This window comes from Salvia splendens, chromosome 5, assembly GCF_004379255.2.
Source record: "Salvia splendens isolate huo1 chromosome 5, SspV2, whole genome shotgun sequence".
Lineage (NCBI taxonomy): Eukaryota > Viridiplantae > Streptophyta > Magnoliopsida > Lamiales > Lamiaceae > Salvia > Salvia splendens.
The window spans coordinates 3,758,044-3,770,160 of NC_056036.1; the positions used below are offsets into that span (position 1 = coordinate 3,758,044).

The 12,117-nt window shown below is 36.6% G+C and overlaps 1 protein-coding gene across 2 annotated transcripts; it reads right to left on the minus strand.

Moving 5' to 3' along the window:
* Positions 1-6,335: 6,335 nt before the first annotated feature.
* LOC121803687 (protein LIGHT-DEPENDENT SHORT HYPOCOTYLS 4-like) lies at positions 6,336-8,896 on the minus strand. Of its 2 annotated transcripts, none has more exons than XM_042203323.1 (2): positions 7,790-8,896; positions 6,336-7,434 (listed from the first exon to the last, which is right to left on the minus strand). In XM_042203323.1, the coding sequence occupies exon 1, from the start codon at positions 8,460-8,462 to the stop codon at positions 7,869-7,871; it is 594 nt and encodes a 197-aa protein (XP_042059257.1). In that variant the 5' UTR covers positions 8,463-8,896; the 3' UTR covers positions 6,336-7,434; positions 7,790-7,868. The 2 variants fall into 2 exon arrangements, with proteins under 2 accessions (XP_042059257.1, XP_042059256.1); XM_042203322.1 differs by having other exon boundaries at positions 6,336-7,593.
* Positions 8,897-12,117: the final 3,221 nt, after the last annotated feature.

The following is a 12,117-nucleotide window of genomic DNA, read 5'->3' on the forward strand; positions in this document are numbered from 1 at the left end:
TCTAAGCAATAACTCCTCATTTGGTTACCCTAATGTGTATTGTCAAATTTATAATTATTCAACACTGTAGTAAGTTATAGTAGGAGTAATTTTTAATTACAATCTTGGCGTGAACAAGTATAAACAGATATGCCCACGGTTCCGGTTTTAAAAATTGTTGAACCCGAACTGAACCGCGAGGGTGTTTCGCGGTTACGGTTCCGAACCGGAACCGCCGGTTTTTCGGCTGTTCTTTTAAGGTTTTTCATGGTTCTGAATCGGCGGTTTTTGGCGATTTTGGTTTGGAATCACTCGGAATTGAATGGTTCCGGCATGGTTTCGGTTCCGAAATTTTGGAACCTGAACCGAACTACGATTCCAAAAGTGACGATTTCGGTTCGATTTAAATCTCACGGTTCTGGTTCAGAACTGAAATCGCCTGTTACGATTCCGGGTTAACCGCCTGTTATAAAACGAGCAAAACGCATGCTTTTTCAAATAATTTAAATAGAGATAAGACCATCCACAATAGCGCCCAGTCGACCGCCCAGCCGAGCGCCGACGCTGGGCGGTTCGCTGGGCGGCTATTGCAGTCGCCCAGCGGACGAATGGAGAGAGAAACCGCGCAGCGCTGGGCGGTTTCGTGGCGCTGGGCGATCCGCTCGGCGCTATTGCAGCGCCCGGATCGCCCAGCGCACCGCCTAGCGCGAAATTTAAATTTTTTTTTTCGAAACACTATATATACGCGCTTTGCTCGTCATTTTCATTCGCACCACTTGTTTTAAATTATGGTACTTTTTAAAATTTTAATAGTATTATTAAATTTTTTCCGTATATGTCTCGTAAATTAAATTTCGTATATTGTGTGATTGTTAATTATTTCATTTTGTTAATAGTGATTTCGATATTATGTGGCTAGTCTATGGCTGGGCTATTGCTGGGCTATTTGCTTGTTTTGATGATGTGGTAGGAGGATTTTTAGTGTTGATAATGTGATAGTGGTTAGACTATGGCTGGGCAATTACTGGGCTATTACGACGGTGGATAGCATAAAAGCGTGAATTGAAATGCGTGGCAAATTATGGTGAAAAACCAAGCAAGCAAGAAAATTTTGGATCTCTGGCGCGGACAAGACCGGACAAGAGGGAGTATGGTCCACGTCAACATAGACAACACGGCATTGTGACCGCCGATCTCTCCACGTGGCATAATCTGACGAGGCAGCGGTACTAACGTTGAAACTGGGCCGACAGAGTGACGGTGGCCCACGTGCGATGAGCAGGCCCATGGGGCCCACTAAAGCTCTTTATGTCAAGTCAGCTCACAACTGAGAGTTTTTGGACTGGTGAGTGAATTCAGAGGGATTCTCGTACCCCTTTCGTTTATATTGATCATACTCTATTTTGTGATTTTTATGTTTCACTTTTTTTTGGTATGAGTACTATTGTGAGGGTGGGAAAGTTTATGAAAATGACAACCTAGCATTATATGGATTAGCAAATATGTATACGCTACTTTACTTTATAGTAAAAAAATTTGGAATTGAGAGTTGTTGGTTTAAGATTTGGTCCAGCTTGTTTTTGTTGGGGTGAAGTCATTTCGAGGGTTCGGGTTCTAAAATAGTGATTTGATTAAATTATTTAGGATTAGACTATAAGTTGTAAGGAATTTGGTAATAATGTTTTTAATTATGACTTAAATGTTAAAGTACCCTTGCAATAGACAAAATGTAACTGATCCTTTTCGTTATGAAAGTTGAATTTAAAATCAAAGAAATCTTAATTTCTTAACAACTTAATTTATTATCCAAATTAAAACGAATGGTAAAAATAGTATTTCCCCAGAAGCCTAATTAATGAAAAAGAAACAATTACTATAATTGAAATGAAATTTGAAAAGTAGTAAAATGTTAATTTTGTCATTCAAATGATGTGCGATGGTGAAAATGTATTATGCATCAAAATTACTTGTCCCGAGTCGCGTAGCGACGGGATATGGGACGGGCTGGGGACGGGCGATACGCTGCAACGCGTCCCGCGGCGGAACCGTCCCTCCGGGACGGAACACAGGCCGCGCGCGGGACGCGTAGTGGATGCTCTTATGCATCAAAATTACGTCCTGAATTTGATTCCCAAGTTGTTCCGCAAGTCCCATTCGAAACTCAATCCATTCCGAGACTGATTTTTTCAGCTTTGTTAGCTATCATTGTTAGTATATAGTAGGAATACTACATCCAAATCGCAGCACAAATGAAAATCAGGCATGCTGCAGATTGCTGGATTATCCATTTGATCAAAATGTGTTATGTGCATGTTCGCATTGTTATGACTAAATAAGCTAATCTTAATGTGTACTATGTAAATATTTCACTAAGATCATGATGTTGGAATCAGTTAATCAATTATTCAAGCATGAAGTGAATATAGATCGGGTTACCATTAACGACACAAACAAACAGGCAAATATATAATAAAATTTTTGATAATGCAAATCAAATCACACTAAGTGTGTGGGACAGCTACTATTACAAATATAGAGAATACAATGTTAAAAAAAGATTATGATTTGACATTATATTTTCGTTGGCTTAATAATAAAAATTTAAAAATCACAGGGAAAAAGGTTTTTCAATTGAGTCACTAGATATTTAACGAAATAATAAGAACCATTTATTTTCTATCTTATCAATAATATGCAACTGAACTTAAATAAATGATTTGAGAGAGTTCTTTCATGAAATTGAAGTATTATTTCTCTTCGTACAATTAGGGTTTATTAAAAACCCTAATTATTTTTCCTTTTACAATTTACGAATTCATCTTTATGCAGTTAAACACATCAAAATTTGTGCTTGCGTGATCACGAGATAAAGTCGTAATTTTGGAAATCGAAAATAAAGTCCGTTTGAACCATATTCATCTTGTGACATGATCATGTATTTCAAACTCGCATAATGCATGCACTTGTGATATAATCATAGTACGCAATTCATATTATGATGGCACAAACATAATGGATATAATTAATTTCAAACATAATGGATATAATTAATGAGTATAATTTTTGAAGAATCGTAACATTTATAATTATGGCATTTTGTGATGGATAATTATTTTTGTATATACGACAAAATATAGTGGTATATAAAAAAGTTTTACTTTTATTTTCACATGTAACAAAAATATACAAACGGTATTAAATTTTATCATAGATGTAACTAAGTTTATGACACTACTCATGGTGTCATATACAACTCTGTGTACGCACATTGCATACCTAGTTGAAATGAAATCTCCATTTCAAAATTAAATCATTAGTACTTATCTTATTTTATTGTTTATACCCAAATTGTGGGCACCAATTAAATAATAAAGGGTGGATGTGGCTCACGGACGATACACACATTTTTACTTTGTTAAAGCTGAGCTGAACCAATCATTTGGAATAAAACTTATAAACTAATCCAATTGGTATTTAGAGATTGATAATACCAGCTAGCTTCTATAGTAGTAGTTTTACAATTAGGATAGCTAGCTACCTAGCTACCCTAATTTTAGTTATGCATGGATAAAATAAACTTGAACAAATGCACATTCATAATGTTTATAGGGTACATTAGGATATATTAGGATGAAGCTAGATTCCTAATGCAAAATAAAGATAATGGAGTATAACAGCATCTCCATCAGTGCTTGCCAAGAGTACGGATGTGAACCCGGGCCAACTTTTATTACTTTTTTACTTCCTGCTCTTCCTCAAGAGCACAACACCTACGTCCATGCTCTTTCGTAAGGACATGTTCAAGGGTCTCACCATTCTATTATTCAATTTAAATAAAAACATTTTCACAATATTAAATATATTAAAAATACCCGGAATATTATTACAAATTATAAAAAATTAAAAATTACATAATTCAAATCCTAAAAATAAAAAATTACATAATTAAAATCCTAAAAAATAAAAATACATAATTAAAATCATAAAAAATAAAAAATAGTACATAATTAAAGGTTAAAAAATATCCCCGTGGAAGACTATTCCTCTGGCCATATCCTCAATGTTCTTCGGAGACCCCGTATAATTGCCAAATGTGAATCAAGTTGCTCGATGGTCATATTTGACCTATCAGCCAAATTGAGTTGGGCCAAAAGGGTCCACGACGAGTTGGTGGGGGGTTGAGGTGGCACAAAGGGAGCGGGGGTGGATGGAGTCGCGGTGCGACGACGGTTGGCCGTAGCCTTCTTACTTCCTTGCGGCCGGCGTTGGGAACTATTCGGGCCGGAATCAGGGCTATCCAAGTTAGCTCCGGCAAGCTGGCTAGCCACCTCATCCTCGCCGGCGTCGGATAGGGATACCGACCTCGACCGTTTGCTGGAGGAGCTGGAGGAGGATGATACGTCTCCCCTATACTTCGGATGCACACGCACCTCCTGCCAAGTGCTGAGGTACTTGAACGGTTTGTAATTTAGGGATTGGTAGGTAGCCAAGGCAGCACTGATGATGTCGAGCTCGCTCATGCCGCTCCCCGCCGATCGCTCTTCCTGGAGGTAATACCCCTGGAACTTTTGGATTTCTTCGTTGGCTCTGAATATGGCATTGCGCACCATACTCTCATTGCGCTTGATGGTTCCAGCCGGGCGGTTTTCATTGTACCGGCGAGAGATGCGCCACCAAAACCTATCCCCGCTTTGGTTCATGCCTATCTCCGGATCTTCGGAGATAATCAAATAGGCTTTGAATAATTGATCCATCTCCGCCGGAGTGTACTGGGTGCGGACACCGCGAGGAGTAAGAGTAGGAGTAGGAAGAGGAGGAGTTTGAGAGCCACCGCTCCCTCCCGATCTGGGTTCGGGTGCCCACCCGTATCGCCCATCGGGGGCATCTTGGTCGTCCACCGGGTAAGGCCGATAGTCACCCGGAACTTGAGAACCTTGCGTTTGAGGAGGGGCCGAAAATTGCGTTTCCGGACTAGGGAATGGTTGTGAGCCGAACCATTCGTAGTTCCAACCGCGGGAGTCGGAGGGGTGATCGCCGGAGCCAGATATTTTTTTTTGTATGAGTGAAAGATTGAGAATTGATAAGAGAAGATGAGAGAATTTAGATGAGAATTGTGTAGTGTGGTGTGGAAGTGGGGGTATTTATAGATGAAAATGTGAATTTTGGGGAAAAAATTGAAAAATAAATTAAAAGTTGGGAGAAAACGGATATAATTTATTGGGAAGTGGGAAAATATTTTTTTTATTTAAAATTGATTTTTTAAATTAAATTCGATTTTTTAAAAAAAGGAAAAATCGAAATGCCAATGGCTTTGCCGTTGGCCAATCAGAACGCGCCACGTCAGCCTGCTCAGCGGCACGGACGTGCTCGATGCATCGAGCAGCGCCGTGCCAGCGGCGGGAGTGCAGCAGCGGCGACAGAAGTGCCGCGCCAGCGGCACGGACGCCGTCTGTCCCAGCGAGGCGGATGTTTAATACTCTATCTATGAGATGAAAATTTGCATGGATAAAATTGCTGTAAAATTCTAATCAAAAGATTAATACTGTCCAAATTGTATATTATAAAATGCAAAATTTAAGGCAGCAAACATGCCACCACCAAATCACAATAAAAAAATGTCATAATATTACGCTTTGATAATGTAAGTATCGTTTTAATACGATTATCATTAGTTTACTTTATGTAACGCGTCGGAGTTTATGCATGCAAGCATCATACTACTACTATTTTGAGTTGATCATCAAATTCCAACATATTACTCGTTATAGAGTTGAATTATATTCATTATACTGTTTAAAGTTTTGTTACGTCAGCAGCAAAATCTATGTACTATCATAAGATTGAAGCGTACTTAATTACCGTAGCGTCGTAGTATACTCATCATAATGTTATAATTCTATCATCATAGTTAGTATATTATTAACCAGTTTAAACATCTACAATGAGCTAATTACAGTATTAGGGCCTTCTTAATATAAATTATTAATGTTATTATTATTACGGAACCTTGAAATTAGCTAAAATAGACGTAAAATAATACCATGGGCAAAATTTTAGACTATACCATAACTTCAATTATAGAAAGTAACATACTCAACCTTATCTATTAAACGTAATAATAATAGATTGTCACATGTAGAACTTAGACTTTTATACGAAGCACAGTTGGGTAAACTGAAATAAAAACTCCTTATGTCATTAATTTGAAGCATCATTACTGTTTTTAATTTGATAATTAGCAAATAGTTAATCAGGTTTTCTCACCTCTTATATAGGGGACATAATTTATCTTGGTCTCTAATATTGTAATTGAACCGACAGCTTTTCATATATATGGATGAATTAACAGCCACGAGTTGAATAAAATAGAATTTCATTATCAGAAAAAAGATGCATAACTTGTTGATATATACAGTCAGTCCACTGCTAATAAATAGTGTATATATAGTTCCACAACATTATGAAAGTCATCAACCTGCAGAAAGCATTTCAGGTTTATATTTTTACACATTTCATAGTAAAACGGACCAAATTAGTTAAGGTCCAGCCAATTACTTAATCATGCAAACAATGAAATCGAAGAACCTTAAACATTTTGTCTGAAAACCACAACTGATGAATACTACAACTATTCTTCAGATGAAATCATGGTACACACAAATTTTTATCAAGCGTGGCAGTACTCGATAATTTATGGAGTATATTAGAAAAAGCACAAGTTATTACTCGATAAGTTGTCTTCATTTTGTCGTTTGAAAATGTTTGTTTATTTACCTAGCACCAGCAAATGTTCGAAAACTCGGTTCTTAGTAATTTGGTACTAAGTGATTGTTTTGTTATGTGATGGCTTCTAATTAAGCCATTAAACTTTCGAGATTGAACCTACATACCAACAAAATGAATTGATTTTTCCTTTTTCCATATATGGATGAAGATACAATTTAATGAATACCTAACTAAATTTAACCGTTGAAAGAGTTCATGTGAGTCTACTCGGCTTATTAAATGCTATCTTCCCTTTGGGGAACATGTAAGAGTGATATGACACATTTGAATCTTGAAAAAATGATAAGATCACTCGCATATTTATGAGTTATAGATAAACTTGCACAAATGGACAAAACCACAAACTTATATTTAATCAATTTTCTTGTAATACTCATGCCCATGATCGAATGGATGATACAAAAACACACAAATACTAAAAGAATATCTCAGACCCAAAAAAAACACACCAACTTGAGTAAAAAGGGCAAGAATAGTAGATCTAAATAATTTTGACATGAACAAAACAAGTGACATTTATATTTTGCAAATTAGCAAAAGGAAACAAGTATATATAGAAAGGGATGATGAATGACTCGTCCTAGAGCAAATGACAAGTTTTAGTGCTAGACAATGCTGACATATGATTCTCATCCTTTTCCCTTTCATATCTGGATGATTTGCCAACACCTATTAAAAAACCCTCAAAATCTTTCAAAAGGAACACCAAACATGATATGCAAAATCTCCAATTTTTGCTCGTCATAAATTGCCTTTTTTTCACAATATATAATATTCACATAGTATATCATACACATTGCTTTCTCTCTCTCACATAGATTTTAGTACCTGCCATGTTTGAGGTTTCATTACAACATGAATTACCAATCAATATTTTGTAACCATAAATAGAAACCTTCCATTTCATCACCAACTAATTAAACCCCATAAAAGCTAACGAATGTTCATACTAAAAATAGCACAATACAACAAAAACAACAACAATCTTGTAAGAATTAAAGATAGGGGAAAAAAGTTAGGGTACCTTAAATAGATGAAGAAGCATCATTGTCTTAAAACGATAGATTTTAAAAATACGATGATCCCATGCAATAATATGCTAATCAAATCCCTCGCTCAGGGGGAGGCAACGAGGAGGGCTGGGGAGGGGGCCGCTTCCGCTTCTTCTTCTCGTAGCTGATCCCCCTGGCCTTGGACTGCGAGTCTCTGACCTCACGGAGGTAGAGGCGGACAGCCCTGGCCGCGAAGGGATTGGCCTCGGGCTTGCCCCCGTTTTCCTCATAGGCGGCGCGGAGGCGGCCTATGAGGGCGTCGAGGCTGCCCCAGGCCTGGCGGAGGGGGCAGGGGCAGGGGGCGGGGGGGTTGGGGTGGCCGAAGAAGGGGCAGAGCTGCGTGTGGACTTTGGTCTTGCCGAACTGGTCGAGGTAGCGGAGGAATTCGAGGACGTGTGCGCCGCTGCAGAGGGCGAGGGAGAGCGGCGGCCGGTGGTTGCGGAGGTACTGCCCGAAAGTGTTCCAGTCGCGGCGCTTCTGGTTCTCGTATCGGCTCAGGGTCGTGGGGGAGGAGCCGGCTGCGGGGCCCATCATGGCGCCCGCGATGGATGAGGACGAGGACGAGGACGAGGACGAGGTGGTGGTGATGGTGAAGGTGTTGATTTCTCCGCTTGATGAGAGCATTTCTTGAGTGATCGGATCCATGATTTAGTGAGAGAGAGAGAGAGAGAGAGAGAAAGAGAGAGGATCTGAGCTAGGGTTGGAGAAATTAACCAACAGTGGAAATGGCAATGATTGAGCATGAAGGGAAGGAAATAGGGTTTGGGTATTTACCATAAATAAGGGATAGGTGAAAATTGTATGGGAAATTGAGGTTGTAGACTGAAAAAGGGGAGGGGAGGGGAGGGTGATTTTTCTCTTGTTAATTTGTTTGAACAGTGGGGAAAAAACATTGACCTTAAAGACTCCTTTTTTGGCTGTTTTTGTTCAATCCTAGAAAACTTAGCTTTTATGGCTGCAAGAAAAATGAAGGGATTGGGTTGGGGATTTACTTTCCTAAAATGGAGGGAGCAACTGTAGTAGGAGTAGCATGGTATGAAATGTGATAGTGTTAGTGTGCTTTTACGAGAGAGTATTGGTAATTGGAAAATGGAAAATGGTAGTATAGGTTGTTGGGAAAGAGGGACCTAGTAGGGTTTTTGTGGATGTAAAAAGAGGTTGCAAGGTAGGGCAGGGAGATTATAGATAATATAAATTAGATGCTCAAATTGGGACCTAGAACCCCTTAATTACTCTATTCTTAATATTTTTTTAATATTAGTGCTGTGGATATTATGTTTATACATATGTTAGTAAGGAGTAGTATTGAATGGTGTATAATACTTATCATTAATAAACTATGAGATTATGTAGAATTTTGAGTGAGTATTTGGTGTGTTTTTGTAGACTGTGAGCTCTCATCAAATGTTTCATTACATGCATATTTTATTTATGTACACGTGGATTATATGGAATGTGCATTGCAAAGCCACATATATATGCATATATTTTTAGTGTGAATCTAAATGAAATGCAAAGTCTAGAAACACTTTCTTTGATATGACAACACCTTTATAAGTGACCACAATGTCTCAGTTAAGCCCAATTGACACAGTATTTTCACTATTTCCAATTAGTGATATAGAGTACTACTATATGGCTTAATAATTTTTTTATTTATGATTAACATAATTAACAATAAATAGGTTCTATATCCATGAGATGCGCGTTGGTGTATTTATAATTATTTACGGAGGTCGTCCACCGTCAACATATCTTAGTACTGAAGTAGCTAGGGGGTATTAATAATTGGTTTCCATGTGAATATCTATTGTAGTAAATGGTCCATATAATTTTTGTAGTACTAATATTTTTTTAGATACAAGTACTATAATTTTGAACTTACTCCATTTTCGGCAATTAAATGAATTGTAAGTCAAAATTGGGTCCCTGTAAATGAAATAGAGGCCATTTATTTGAAAAGTCGACGCCCTGGACAATCTAAATAGATATAGATATAGTATTCTTTTGTATGAAAGAGACTTGAGATTGTGATTCAATGAACTCGGAGAAGAATGAAAACCAATCAAGTAGGGCATTCTCACTCTACGTGTGGGTTAATTGAATTCAATGTATTTGTAATAATATACTATGAATTATAATTTACTACTACTATATTATTAAATTTAATAGGGAAATACGAATGGCATTAAAAATGTTGGAACATATAGTAGTATATTTGAATCGATATATCATAAGTTATAACCATCATGAAATCAACTACTATTTGGGAAGGAATAATGAACTTTTCTTTGTTATGGAATGTTCTAAGTAAAAAAAAATAGCGAGTCATGAAGTAGTAGTAGTAGTATATAAATAATTTAAAATAAAAAACAAAAATAAAAAGCAATAAACTGAACATAGAGATAAAAACTATTTATAATTACTACATAAGAAAAGCAACAAAATTACGAGGAAAGTCTTGGTGACATCAACCAAACTCATCCACCTTAGATGTGTAGTGGTTTCGTAACAAAATTTCAACCTAAAGAAAAAATTTCAAACAACAATCATAAAACACATGATATAGCACCTATCAACGGGCTAAGGAAACTACAAGAAATAATATAATAGACCACCAAGGCAAAGCAACGAAAATAAACAACGGATCAAATAACTACCAAAGCAAGAAACATAATCTCAATTGTAAACAACATTTAAATTATAGCATTGAAATACGGCAATCCGCAATATTTGAGAATTTAAATGTCTTACATTGCTCTAGTTGCCAACTACTAAAGGTTCAAAGCACAAATGATTTAGCTAATTTATCAAAACATGTCTAAGCTCAAGGCATCACCATACATGAGGGCGTGTCAATGAGATTTAACTAGGCTCATAAACTATTGTTGTGGTATCATGACACCGTCGATTCACCTTTCTTCGATGCTAGTGGTTGACCTTATCGAGCTATGATACAAATCGCATTAGTTTCAGACATGTCATTGATGACAAGATATACGAAAACAATGACGAACACATAAACTAAAGGTTGTTAGGATATATTGAAAATCATGTTGTAGGTGCCATTAGGCAGCGGGCGGGGTAGATCCATATCCAAGGCAGCTAGGGTTTGGGTTGGCGCGATAGAAGATAGCCGGTCGCACCTTAGTATCTTTTAAAATTCATTTTCATTAATTACAAATTAAATCCACACTTATACGAGCAAATCGACAATGAGTTATTCTACAATCTATTGTAATTCTTCTGGTTTGGCAACATGTCGAATTCAAACAAATCGAATTAGATGCACCAAATTGCATGCCATTATCAACTCTAACGATGATATTAATAATTTAGAAAAAGAGATTAATATGAAGAAACTGATAGTAGTTAGATAGATTCGAATTAATTTGAAGTTCTAGGGGGCCTCTATTATTCTTGTTTCCACTTTGATTAACCAAAGCACGTGCTCATGTTTTAATAAACAATTTATGTGAAAGTTTAAACAATCGTCTGAGAAATTTCTGTCATGATTAAATATAACACCTCAATTTCAACATACATTGTATTTGAAATTTTTTCCCTCGAGAATCTTGAATTAGTTATTAATAATACTACGAAATAAAAGGCTCTCAAACGCAAATAAGGGGCGCAGTGAGAAAGAGATTTAATTTAAGTGCTGAAATATAAATGACAATATTGGATCGAACTAAATATGAATAAGAGTTGAATTAGTTATCATCTAAGGATTCTTAATCGAATCATTTAAAAGAATAATTTTTGAGGCAATTTAGTAGTAGCATTTAAAAGATATGGCATTTTTACTTTTTTGTGCCACTTGCGCGCATCATGTAATTAAAATTAATTTGTGAGGTAATTAGTACTGTATTTGAAAGTATAATTTAAGAATATTTACTATTGTTTTACCTCCTCTACCATTGCCTAACCGGAATAACTTTTAACCAATATAAATACTAGTTGTGCTGTAGTAATAGATTGAATTACAAAAATGGTCCATGGACTATGAGTTTATCTCGCCAATGGTCCATGGACTTTAAAAATATCACCAGACATCCATGGACTAAGGGGTTATCTCGAAAATGGTCCCTTTTCATTGTTTTCGGTCGAAAATACCCTTTTGGGGGATTAGGCCAATTTGGTCTTTTTACACTTTTAACATTTTAAATCTGATATTATTTCAATTATGTACTAAATCTGATATTATTTCAAAATTATCATTCTTCTTCCCTTTTGTCATCCTTCACTTTGTTTCTTTATTTCAATATTAGATTTAATTTTACAAAATTAAATTTTAAAT